At 41.9% G+C, this 13,889-nt stretch overlaps 1 protein-coding gene across 12 annotated transcripts in view; it reads left to right on the top strand.

Moving 5' to 3' along the window:
• FNBP1 (formin binding protein 1) overlaps window positions 1-13,889 on the top strand; it is a 152,851-nt gene that overhangs the window by 85,307 nt on the left and 53,655 nt on the right. For all 12 annotated transcript variants that reach the window (XM_084650134.1, XM_084650135.1, XM_084650139.1 and 9 more), the window contains exons 5-6: window positions 5,218-5,280; window positions 6,021-6,125. In XM_084650134.1, coding sequence (XP_084506260.1) covers window positions 5,218-5,280; window positions 6,021-6,125 — 168 coding nt within the window. The remainder of the gene's footprint in view (window positions 1-5,217; window positions 5,281-6,020; window positions 6,126-13,889) is intronic.

Below are 13,889 nucleotides of genomic sequence, written 5' to 3'. Positions count from 1 at the left end.
GAAAGGTGTGTTGTTCGTTGCAGCAGTGAAGATATGTCTGCAGATTTTCATCTGTTGTTCTGGCAGGATCTGGCACTGCTTTGAGTTGGTGTGTCCTGGTCTGTGGGGAACTTGCATCTGATGATGAGGTTGGGGGGTTGTTTAAAGACTGGAAGAGGTGGTTCAGGAAAGATTTCTTTCAGCATGGGTTGTAGTTGTTTGATGGTACCCCATAGGGGCTCCAGTGTGGGCTGGGAGGTGACAAGTAGGTAGTGTGGTCGAGTTGGTCTAGAAAGAGAAACTGTGTCCACTAGGGGTGTGTGGTTATGTTGGTATAGACAGAGAAACAGTCCAGAGGAAATAGAAGCACAGAGACAACAGGCCACTCCACTGCACATGTCTGACTGTATTGCGTGCCAGGCATGCCAGTAACTGCCTCCTGCCTGTCATCTGACTCTCCGTGTTTAAAATAAATAGCTTGGTCAGGTCAGGGTTCGAGCATTCACACTCCGAAGGGAATGCCATGTTCCTTATTGATCAACTGCTTAAATAAGCACATTGCTGTGACTCAGCTGCATACATTTGTGTGAATAATTAGAAGTGCTGATGTTCAACATGGTTTCCTGAATTATTTGTCATTTTCACATATGCTGTATGTGCAAAAGATAGAATAGCTAATTAATGGGAACATCAGATCTGGTTAAACACATTCTCACTATATATATCTTAGAACATGTTCCCTGAAACTTCATGAATGGAAAACTGGTCTTAAAATCTATTTTTTTCTTAAATTCAAAATCCAGAAGATTGAACAAGAAATATACTTTCTTTTAGAGAGAGACTACAAAATAATGTTAAAGAAAAGAATTTGCAGAAGTCAGGCTAATGCAGTGCATAGAAAACAGGAATGCAGGTCAGGAGACCTGTGTTCTGTTCTGGGCTCTGCCACAGACTTCCTGTGTGCCATTTGGCAAATCACTTCATTGCTCAGTGCTTCAGTTTCCCCATCTGTAAAATGGGGATGATGACACTTTACAGAGGTGGTGAAGTGCGTTGAGATTTGTGGATGAAAAGTGCTATGTATTATCATTCACTCTGCTAGTGTATCTTACGCTTATCACTACATGCAGTGTTGTTGTAGCCGTGTTGGTCCCAGAATATTAACAAGACAAGGCGGGCGAGGTAATATCTTTTATTGGACCAACTTCTGTTGGTTAGAGAGAGACAAACTTTCAAGCTTACAGAGAGCTCTTCTTCAGATCTGGGAAACTACGGTTATGTCTACACTAGGGACCTTACAGTGGCACAGCTGTACTGATGCAGCTGCGCGGCTGTAAGATCTCTCATGTAGCCACTCTCTCCCATCAACATAATTAAACCACCTTCAATGAGCAGAGGTAGCTATGTCGGCAGGAGAAGCTCTCCTTCTGACATAGTCCTGTTCACACTACCACTAATGCCGGTGAAACTTATGTCGCTCCAGGAGGTGCTTTTTCACACTCCTGGGCAACATAAGTTTTGCCAACATAAGTGATAGTGTAGACAAGGCCTAACTCAGTGTCACTGCTAAACACAAGGTTCGAACAGATTGTTTAGATTGTTGCCCCCATAGCAGCTATGTAGGTGAAACCAGACAATCACTGTGCTCTCAAATGAACTCTCACAGGAAAATGATAGACAAAAATACCATATCACTTGTGAGTGAACACTTCACAAAGCTATCATGCGATATCTGACCTATCAATCCTCATCCTCAAATTAAACCTGCAGAATACTTTCAAAACACGAGCCTGGGAGCTCGTAACTTTGCTAGACACTAAAAATCATGGACTGAATAGAGACACTAGATTTATGGTGTATTACAACAATCTGTAACCCACTAACAATGCCCCCTCCCATCTGCTTCCACCTCCCCTTTCCTTCCTATGACTGGAGGAGTGTTAGCGGGCCACTTCACCTTGAATGTCCCTTGAAATATGAGAAGCCTCCCTGTCCACTTAGCACTGTCACTAACCACCGGAAGTTAACATAACTGTGTTGCTCAGGGGAGTGGATTTTCCACACCTCTGAGTGACATAGTTACAGTGGCATAAGTTTGTAATATAGACCAGGGCTGAGTTAATTTCCTAGATCTGAAGAAGAGCTCTGTGTAAGCTCGAAAGCTTGTCTCTCTCACCAACAGAAGTTGGCCTAATAAAAGATAGTACCTCACCCACCTTGCTTTTCAGTTATCACTACATTCAGGCATACCTCTGATGAGAAAGACATAAATGCTACAAGCCAAACTGGTTTGTTTACAAACTAATTTAGAGAATAGCTGTAAGAAAAATACCAAGATGCAGAATTTGAAATTGAGATGACACAATTGTACAGTGAAATACAGAAAATATTCAAACTTTAACTCTGCAGAATAAGACAAGACCCTTTTCATGGTCTCATTGCTTCATTTATATAAAATGAGCTTCTTTTAACATGTAGCAGTATCTGAAGAGACCGCTGTTTGCTCAGGTCATGATTGGCTGCTTCTGTCTTGTACGTTACAGCAATTTGTAGGGTTCTGTCTTGTAGAGAACATCAACCTGAAAATAACATTTACTGATCGTACAAATTTAAAACATTTTTGTTGATTCCAGTGAGACCAGCTCTGGAAAATAAACAGTCTCATGTTCGCTCTTATCTTCTTGTTTCGCTTTGACTGCAGAATTATCTCCAGCCACTAAATTATGTTCTGTTAAATCCTAATTCGTGAGTGAGTGAGTCTGTCTGTCCCCTATATGTATTTATGAAACATTAAACAGTAACACTAAGGGCTTTGAGCAGGTATAGTACTCAGGAATCAGCTCCCTTCACGCATGGCAGCAAATCTGCAAGTAGAGAAGACAAGGAAATCAATAAACATTTACGAAGGATAGCTACAGGCAGGAAATGCAGTGTGAAGAAAGGAAATCAATCTTGTTTGCAGCCTCAGTGTAAGTGAGATAATATTCCCCATATCTTTTTTGTCAGCGATATATTGCTCAGAAAGAAAATTAAAAGGACTAGAGTTAAATTGCAGTTGTTACTTAAGTAGAGTTCAGGAGAACAGACCTATGAAATTAAGTTAAATGTAGGAGCATTTCAAAAAGTCCATATTGGGGAGAAAACTGTATCTTGCCTCATAAGTAGCCTGAGGAGTTAAAGGGAACATCAGAGGATGAGTTGGTGTGAATCTGATTCTAGGTAAGGAACTCTACATCAGTTTGGAGGAGTTTGGTTTGTTTTTTTTTCCCTCGAGCAGGGAGTTTACAGTGACATGTTTTTGTAATGTCATACTGCGGTGAGTGTGTTTTTTCACCGAAGTTAAATGTGGTGGGTAAAGGTCAGAATAGCACAAGTATCAGAGTTAATGGGAAAGGATGTGTTCTTCAGAGCTGTAGTATTGCCAGCTTTTCAGCTGCATTGCCTTTTATGGCTTGGCTGCTTCACATTCAAGTGTTCTCTATAGATGGGACTGTGACAATCCGACTTGGGCATTGTTACATAATTAAAAGTTTCAGAGTAGTTAAAAGTGTTACTGACATTGGGTCTCCCTCTTTTTCCTCTCTACTATGAAAATTCTAGGGAATTAAATTAAAGAGAAATGATGTCCAGCACTGCTTTGTTTCGCTGCAGATGAGCACCCAGGCCAAAGGAGAGATTTGGGATTATATACTGTGGTATTTAGAATCCTCAGACTGGTCTTTATTCTTTCCCTCACCTGAAGGTTAAAATGAGTTTGTGTTAGATACTATTAGGTGTTCTGTGGGAGTGATGATAGTGGTCTTTGGAGTCTTATTTTAAACCCCACATGGGAAATGGCCTGCTTGTTTGGTGACATCAGAAAGGCACATAGGAAGTGCCATATTGAATCAAGCCAGTGATCCATATAATGCAGTATCATGTCTCTCAGGCAGTGGCCAGGACCAACTGCTTCAGAAGAAGGTACAGGAAACACTGAAGTGGCCACTTGTGGATTAATCTGTTTATAGGGGTAGTTTCTTCCTAACCCCACCAATTAGTAGCTGGCTCTGACAGTGAAGCATGGGGTTTTATCCTTTCTAACGTAACTGTGTGTGTTGTCATTTTGCATAAAATAGGTATAATGCCTGACCCTGCATGGTGCTTAATTCCCAGATGGAAATAGTGATGCAATGTAAAGGCATGTCTGTGCCAGTTAGTGGATTATTGTTGGGGTTTCTCTTGGTCAAGGGGCTATTACAGGAGGCAATGTGTGATAGTGGTTGAGCAGGGGACTGCAAGTCAGGATTCTTGTATTCTATTTACAGCTGTGCCACTGAGTCAGTGTGTGTCTCTGAGCAAGCCACTTAACTTCCATGTGCTTCACCTTCCTCCTGTGTAAAAAGAGGATATACCCATCTTTGTAAAGTACATTAGAGCCTCTGATGAAGAGCAGTCTATAAGTGCTGAGAGCTGTTGCTTAGAATTGACTCTAATTAAGGAGAATTTCAAGCAAGCATCTCTTACTAAGACTATAGTATGATATGAAGAATACAAATTCACACTACTATTCTTGTAAGGGGATTAATCTGTTTTTAACAAGATATGTTACTTAATAGGCTGCTTAACAGACATTTCACAGGTCAAATTTTCTATAGCAGCTTAATGTAGACAAGAAAATATATGAAAAATAAGGTTTCTGCAGGAATCCAAAGTAATTGGACACGTCTCAAAACCGAATGGAAGAGGACAGCTGGTCCCACAGACTTAAGCCTGTAACAGGGGGAAAGAAGAACATGCTCATATTGTATGTGAATGAAAATCAGTTAATAAAGGACCAGTATCAATACCAGAATGTGCCAGTCAAGGAGGATGATTCTGTATCATGAAGATGGCTGAGCAAGTGTCACATGGAGAAAAATTTTAATTCAGAGGCAGTGTTCAACTGGTATTTAAAGAGATCTTGTTCAGATGGGAGTAGTGTGGGGATGGTTGAATGGGAAACCAATAATTAAGGGTTACAGTGAACAATGCGAGGTAGAATTGCTAAAGGGATTAATAATACCTTGTCTATGAAACCTCTTTAATTGTTACCGATGTAAATCCATGGCCTGCTGAGACATAAAATAGCTATCGTACACCTGTGTGGCTTGGTAGAGTCACAGAATAGATGCAAGATTTTTTTTTTGTTTTTCTATATCTCCTCGAATGTAACTGTTTGCTGTTTCTTTTGTTTATAATATTTTGGCTTTTTTTCCACAGCACTTTCATGATGGCAGAAAGGCACAACAAAACATTGAAACTTTCTGGAAACAGCTTGAAGCAGTAAGTGGAAACATTTTCAGAAGTGATGTTGTAGCTATATTGACACTGTCTTCATAGAGATCTTTCTAAACATTGTGTTTGAAAAGAGATTATGATATGGTTTGAGGAGAACATCTGAAATCCAAAAGAACATGATTTGAAAACTTGACTCTAAAAGTCAAGATATAAAGATATAAAATAGTGCCCTTTAAGTGCCATCCGTATAGCAGAATCTGGACCTCAATAATAGAAATGACACAATGAGGGAAGGTGAGAAACTGTCAGGAGGGGACTGTGTAAGAAAAGGTGAGTGTTATCCATGGATACTCAGCTTATGCATGTACACACCTTAGTTGTTCAGTCATATGTGCACACATAAAATAACAAAGATAGTATTGGCTCATTTATTGTGGCCTTCACAGAAAAAGCGAGGGGTTTAAATGTAGAGAGGATAGTGATTTGGCAGATCAGAGCAAGAAGGTGTTCCATGTGTAGGGGGAACATGGAAAGAGGCTGAGAGACTAATGGGACATCAAGACTGGCATTACCATCAGAGCCAATCTGTCTGAAGATCAGAGCAAATATTTTCTTTCCAATAACTTTTGCAGTTTAGTGTGGAAATGTATGCAGATGTAAATGAGCTGTTCTCAAAAACTCTTGACAGTGATTACAGCAAATGAAATTAGCGAGTGTTGCTTACTTGGTTGAATTTCAAATCGTGTTTCTCTCCGGTATCTGATGGGCTCATTTTTCCTTTTCAGAGTAAAAGGCGGTTTGAACGTGATTGCAAGGAAGCCGATAGAGCACAGCAGTATTTTGAGAAAATGGATGCTGACATCAACGTTACGAAAGCAGATGTTGAAAAGGTAAGCCAGGTGGCAAGGCACTCCATTTGTAAATACATATGTTAGAATGGTCGCTCCTTCAGTCCCACTAATAACATATGTGCTCCAGAATTGACCATCTTAACTGTATGCAGTGTTGTTGCAGCATGTCGGTCCCAGGATATTAGAGAAACAAGGTTTGAAAGCTTGTCTCGCTCACCAACAGAAGTTGGTTCAATAAAGATATTACTTCACCCACCGTGTCATCTTAACTCTGTCAGTCCATAGCTTGGCCTAAACAAGGGATTCTCTGTAGTGGGGCACCTCCATTTGCCCAAAAAAGTGAGGGCTCCATTCTCAGCAGGTATAAATGGGCATGGCTCCATTAAAGTCAGTGGGGTTAACTCAGTTTATATCAGATGAGGATCTTGCCCCAACTCAAAATCAGTCCTCACTGGCTAGCAGCCGAGGATCTGGGCTCCACTCAGAAACTCGTAACTCCCAGTCAGCAGCGTAGCTCACCCAGGTTTCAACCTCTAGGACAACTAGATAGAGAAAGATTTGGACTTCACTATTATTAAATATTGATCTTGCAGCAGCAAAGCCAAGGATGGCGATACTTTGTGTGCTAATCTTAGCTGTCCATCAAAAGTAATCTAACCCATAGAGGCTGAGTGTTGAGGATTTACCAATTGCAAGTGCATGGGCAAACTCTGCTAGTGCTTGGGACCGAAAGCACGGTACTGTAAGCATCAAAGGGGCAGGGACCAGAATATTTTTCAGGTCACCTAAATGATTTGTTCAAAGGCAAACCAGTATAATTGTTGACTTTCCCCCCTTTATAAAATAGAAATAATCAGCAGAATGGCTATTAAAGCACAGTATTAATTAAGAGCCAAATTCTGTGCCTTACTCTGCAAGGGGGCCCATTGAAATTCACAAATAAAGGCCCAATTCTGCTGTCCTTTCTACTCACCATGAGCAAGGGTGGCAGAATCAGGGTTATGGTAATTTTCCAAGGATGACTGGTGATGATGATAATTTACATGTTGACTGTTGCTGTGTGATGCAGGTAAAACACAACTCCCTGCTTTCCAGGCTACTGAATATAGCAGAGATGTCCTAACATCCCACTGGTGACAATGAAGTGTTAGTGCATGACTGCATCCCAGCCAAGACAGGGTGGTTATTCATGATACACACAGATTTGCTGTATAGCAGAAAAGATTTTCATATTGTAAAGTATCCTTGCAGGTAGGGGCGGCTCTAGCAATTTTGCCGCCCCAAGCAGTCGCCGCCGAATTGCCGCCGCGCCAAGAGCGGCGAAGCTGCTGCCCAAAAGCTGCTGCGGTGGGAAAAGCAGCGGAGCTGCCGCTGAATTGCCGCTGCAGGGCATGGACTGCCGCCCCATTCTAATTGTCGCCTTGGAAAGCTGGTGCCTGGAGCCGGCCCTGCTTGCAGGTCTTGCTTGACACTGATTAGCACCACTTCATCCAGATAGATGCCTCATAGTATGTATTGTTTTGGGGGGGCTTTTTCTGGTTTATTAGTGCCATCAAATGCAGGGAATTCTTTCTTCTTTTCTTTTTTAGATGCATCAATGATATTAATACACTAAAGATATTTAATACATGATGTTCTAATGCAGTTATCCATATTTGCTACCTTGTTTGCTTAATGAGAAGCATTGTGACTCTGTGTTATCGGCCACATGCGTGCTCTAAAATGATATCTCTTGTCGTTGTTGTCAGTGTACTAAGATGGAGCCTGAGACTTCAACCCTCATCCATATTAGAGACAATGGGATGTCTTATGTGAGTAGGGATTGTAGGACTGGGCTAATATTTAGGGCCAACCCTGTCTGTAACATCAGGTTTATCATCCCATAGAGTACATTATAATGTATTTAGTCTAAACCCCACATAAAATTTGGAATCCAGTGTTTAATGCCAATGATTAGCAACATGCTGCTCGATCACAGTTGGCATCAAGTTATAACATTATTTGTAGCTTTTGCATGTTGGCCCCTATTCAGCAAAGAACTTAAACAGACGCTTAACTTTAAATGTGTATCAGTGTTTTGCAATCAGGGCCTGAAATGTGAAGTCGTCCCTTAGCCACGTTCACAATTGTACATGCAGGAGGATGCAGTATGTTTATACATCTAGTTCAGTGATGTTGCTATAATTTAAGAAAGCAACTTGGAGGAAGATGTCTTATCTAAATCACTTCTATTCTTGATGGAACTGTACATCTGTTTGGAAGATGCAGAAGTATGAGAATTTTTTTTTTAGCTAAAATTAGTAAGGGCAATTTTGTCTTGCATGGCACAGTTTAGTCCATGTGGGCCAAAAATAACCAGCATTTTGAAGCAAGCCAATATGTAGTTGATTTAAAATCTAATGCCCTGGCTTCCAGAGGTGGAGGGCACCAACAGAAGTCAGCACCTCTGGAAAATCAGGCCACAAATGATGTATTGTCACTGAACTCTTAGCAGAGAAAAGGTTTGTCACCTCCTGCATGAAGTTAAAACTGTAGTGTTAGAGGCATGTTTTCTGCTTAGCCCTCAAGCAATTAATTTCTTAATTAATTAATTTCTGGGGATTTCTTAAAGCTGTTAAATTTCAAGTGAGTATTGATTTATACCGAAAGAGTTACATATACGGGCATGGCTACACTTGCAGATGTAGAGCGCTTTCAGTTCAACCAGCCTTTGGAGATCGCAGTAGGGAAAGCACTGCTGTCTGTCCACACTGACAGCTTCAAGCACACTGGCGTGGCCACATTTGCAGCACTTGCAGCGGCATTGGGAGCAGTGCATTATGGGCAGCTATACCAGCATGCAAGTGGCTGCAATGTGCTTTTCAAATGGGGCAGGTGGGCTGGAGTGTGACAGGGAGTGTGTTTTGTGTATGTGGGGGGGGGAGAGCGAGTTTTTGGGGGTGCTGAGAGCATGTCAGCATGCTCTCTTGTAAGTTCAGACAGCAGCAGACCCCCTCCTCCCCGCCTCTCTCTTTCACACACAGCATTCCAAACTAATGGCTTGCTTTGTCTCGGAGCAGATAAGCAGCCGGCTGTCAGAAACGGAGCTTTCAAAGAGCTTATCCGCATTCCTGTAGCAATTCAGAAACAATGACAAGTGTGGCCACTTGATTTAAGGGGATTATGGGACGTTTCTGGAGGCTGGTCAGAGCGCAGTAATGCAACACCTCGTTTACACTGGTGCTGCGGCACTCCAGCAGGGACGCAGGAAATGTTATTCCACTTGCTGAGGTGGAGTACCAGCCACGCTGTAGCCGTGGAGTCAGAGCGCTCTGTGTGCCTTGCCAGTGTGGACAGGTAGTGAGCTAGTGCGCCCGGGGCTCCTTTACTGTGTTGTAATTCGCAAGTGTAGTCAAGCCCTTACAGTGCAGTTTTTGCACATTGGAAGTCTGCTGCATGCCACTCCCAGTTAATTTCATGCTGGGAAGCTGGGAAGCTGTCATACGCTAATATGTCCCTGAAATCAATGGGATGTTAGAACATCCCTGGCACATTCAGCATTATGGAAGTTGGGAGGTAGGTAGATACCATCCGGTCTCCGTATGTTAGGAGCAGCACAACAAAATGTACAATAAGCCCAGAAAATTTCCCCAAAGCATTCTGGCATATCAAAGGAGAAAAGGCCCCTGTGATTTTATCATTTGCTATTAATTGTAAATTCATCATGCAAATTTAATCCCTTATCACTTTTCTGGATTTGTCACAGTATTTTTCAGGTGACAGTATATCCTAGCATGTCAAAAATGTAATGCTTCATGCACGTTCTGTGCTAGAACGAGATTATCTGTGCTTTATCTATTAAAAATAAATCCTAGAATTCATTTTCTAGTTATAAAATTAGGAACCCCCCTTCACCTCCAAGATTTTATGCAAGACTGAGATCAAGCCCAGACATGACCTTGTTATCTAAGTATGGGGATAGGAAACAGGTACTCCTGAGTTCTAATCCCGGCTCTAACACTGATTTCCTCTCTATGACCATAACTAATTCACATATCAATGATGCATAAGACAATGTGAGGCAATTTCTGGAAGGCAAACTTTTTCCTTCCCTGTAAAATGAAGAGAGAAATGGGGAAGAAAGGAGGGAGAGATTTGCTACCATATTATCGTATTTTGTAAATTAAATTTATAAACTAGAATTTGGCCACCATATTATCAAATTTTGTAAATTAAACTTATTGCAAAATGAAGCAGAGTGCAATAAATAGATGTATTTGAAGGCTATAAATAAATAAATAGAAAGGCAAGATCTATTGGGAGGGATGTCAATGAGTGTCCACTGCTCCCTGCAGAAGGCATCTGTCAAATCCCCAATTATGCTGTCAGCAGCATGGTAGATGTAGAGGGAAGGGGTTATCAAAACGAATTGAATGTGCAATAATATTGCTAAACAGAGAGGACAGTGTTTTCTAAGTGCATGTGTTAAACTGGATTTATCCATGTCAGGCTGTGAATAATGGCCTTCCTTTACTTCACCCTGCCCGTGTGACTGGGTCTGCCCTTACGTAACTCCTAAGTGCAAAATAGGATATTGTTTAACCAAGAACTGCAGTTGGGGGTAGCTTTAGCTAACTTGTGGCAGAGAGATACAAAAACTGTTCAGTCTCAAGTGATGCAATGAGATAATTTTCTGCCCTTCTTTTATTACAGTGTCTCTAATTTCGTTTGCCTTTCATAACTTGGCTACCACAGTTTCACTCCCAAAAACTTTCTGGCCAGGAAAACAGACAATCTCGCTTCATTTGGTGCCAGTGATGTTCAGTCTGCTGGCTGAAAAGGGTGCTCCCAAGCAACGTGATTAGTTGCCCTCATTTCTGGGGCTTGAGATAAACGCCTCTGTTGCTTTAGCCTGTACCTGCTAACATGAGGAGACAGTACAGGCTATTTTTGCATCAGCCTTTGCAGAGAAATGGAATTAAAATTCTGCAGTGCATCTCAATTACATTTGCAAGTTGTTGTTGTTTGTTTTTAAGCTGTGATTCACTGATGCATCCTGTGATTTGAGAACAAGAGGAGGCTATGGAAATCTCTGCATCTCTGATCAGCCCCCACCTCTTAATCCTTAGACAATAACCAGCTTTGACAAATGCAGCAGGAAATCCTGCAGTCGGGTGGCTAGTGATCAACACCTAAAAGGACTCTGCAAACCTTATTGGGAGTGGGGTCAGGTGATGGTGGAGCTAGAGCATGCCTTTTAGATAGGCTCTTCCTAGAGCTGCAATCAGAGCTTGCAGCTGATGTTAGGCCCTCTAATGAACAGCGTCTCAAGTGGCTGCTTTGCTTCAGTTGTGTTTAAAGACAGACTTCTCGGGAACTAAAGGAAGGGCAAGAAGCAGGATCAATTGACTGCAAAGTGTAAATATTACAGACCAGACTCTACCCAATATGCCTTGGTCCCCTTGGAGATAGTGCTGAGATGCACCATTCCAATGTGTTAGCCTTTTTATTAAGGCATGGAGAGTTTGTACTTTACAACTAAATGATTTTTATTTAAACACTACATCATACAGCTACGAGAGATTCTGTAAGAGCCACAGTCTGGTGTGTCCCCTGGAGTCCAGAACCCCACCTTTCTAAAAGAAGGATCATCTTTGGTCTCTGCAACTACATCCTTATACAACAATGATAGCTACTCAATGCACCCAAGAGGAGCTCCGGGAAGCATTGTGCCTCAGAGAGGCTCAAGTGGTTGCCAATGCACAAGGGAAGCATCCTCACTGTGCCACTTAAGAGGGGGAAGCATCTGGTGCCGGGGGTCAAGTGGCAGGGTGAGAGCTTTGTTCATTTCTTGCCCCTGTTTTGGTGGCAGTAGCAGGGACCACGCCCTGTGATCAGGAGATCTGCAGTTGTGGCCAGCTTCTGCACATGCAGACAAAGTGTGGGTTAGGCTCCTTGCACTTACCTCCCCTTCTGCATTCACAGTCAGGCTTTAAATTATAAACATTAGCTGTGTGCAGACACAGTATTTCGGTATGCACTCACACTTGCAGTTTGGCATAAAGTGTGTCTCTCCTGTGAAAGGTTTTGCCAGTTCAGCTTTTTGGCTTAGTGAGCTCAGGTTACGAAATTTAAACTTTGCAGTAAGTCCAGTTATAGGGACCTGGTTTGGAAATCCTCAAAATGGACTAACATGATGCTGTTAACACTGAGAAAAACTTGTAGGTGACACTGTGGGTTGCAGCTGAGTTGTGATGGCAATGGGATGAAGGAGTTTGCTGTAGTTCTCTTTCAAAAACCACCATGCGGTCATTTAATTTTTTGACCATTTGGGGAAATGAGTCGTCACATGAGCAGTCCAGCCAGCATACATATAAGGAATCGCTCTGTTGTTTGTTCCTTTTCTTTAGTGCTATAATCACTAATAAGCTGACATCTTTATGGGATGGCGTGTTACCCAGTGGTGCCTTTGCAGATTTTGTACAATAAAAAATGCCCATCTGCTTTTCTTAAGGGCCTGTTTTTATATGTAACATTTTATAGCATCACTTTTCAAAGAGGAAGCGCTTAGGGCCCAGTTGCATGAGGTGCTGAGCACCCTTGCCTCTCACTGACTTGCATAGCAGCTGAGGGCAATCAGCACTTTGCAGAAGGTGCTCAACACCTGGCAGAATAAGGTCCAAAGTAGGGAGGCAGGAAAGCCACATAGTTACATCCTAGATAATGATCAATTTGTTATAAGATAATGTTTGCCGTCAGCTTCTAACAGGAGAAACTGGAGTTTGTGAGCTGTCAGCACCGTGTTCCTCAATCCAGAGACTACAGAAATGCTATTCAACAGTTCACATTGTGCAGGAAAGGTGACTTTTTTATGAGGATTTGAGGGGAAATGTCAGAGTCTTATAATGGAAACTCAACTTTAACCTTCACTGAGGAGTGGTTCCTGACTCCTCACAATTAGCTCTGGGTTTTTTTAAATAGTGCATCTTCTGTAAATCTTCAGCCCACATCCGGAAAGGTTTTGTTTGCATTAGGGCTTTTTTCACATCCTGTGCTCTGCTGCTGTCTCTTTCTTTTGTGCTGTGGGGTTCTTCTTTGCATTTGCCTCTATAGATGCTTCCTGCAGGTGCTTGAGCTTGTTATATGTCTGCTCCTGGGTTGCATTGAATCCCATTGAAAGTGCAAAATGCTTCTACCATCTCCTGCCCTCACCAGTCCCAGTGTTAAATAAAAACCTACAACTGATCTAATTTTATAGCCTTAACCCTGTAGTGACTGAGTGCCTCAGACATTTAGGAGTTTATCCTCACAACACCATATGAAGTTGAGAATTACTATCCTTATTTCACTGAGGCACAGAAAGAGTAAGGACCTGATCCAGAGCTCACTGAAGTCAATGGGAACACTTCTATTGACTTCAGTGGATTTCAGACCAGGCCCTATGTGACTTCCCAAGTCACTCATGATAGAACTGGAAGTAGAATTCAAATCTGCTGAGCCCCAGTCCAGTGCCTTATCCACACAACCATCCTTTGCTGGATAGCTGCATAAATCCTCCCAACCGCCACCACCTCCCCAGGCCCAGTGCCCCAATACACACAAATATGTACATGTCATTATATGCCATTGCCCTGACATTTTTTATTCAGTAATAAATGGGGTTGATTGCAAATAACCAAGGGAAATAAGATATTTCAGAGTGATTTAATGTCAGCCTGCAAGGATAAAAGCACACAAAACAATTTAAATCATTATATTATTTTGTTTTCTCGTCAATAAAAGTAATTACAATAAAATGCTGTCAGTGGGGTCTGAAATTTACAT

Source organism: Lepidochelys olivacea (genome assembly GCF_965140295.1).
Source record: "Lepidochelys olivacea isolate rLepOli2 genome assembly, chromosome: 16".
In the NCBI taxonomy this organism is placed as follows: domain Eukaryota; kingdom Metazoa; phylum Chordata; order Testudines; family Cheloniidae; genus Lepidochelys; species Lepidochelys olivacea.
The sequence above is the reverse complement of the archived record's forward strand: the minus strand, read 5'-3'. Positions and strand labels throughout refer to the sequence as shown.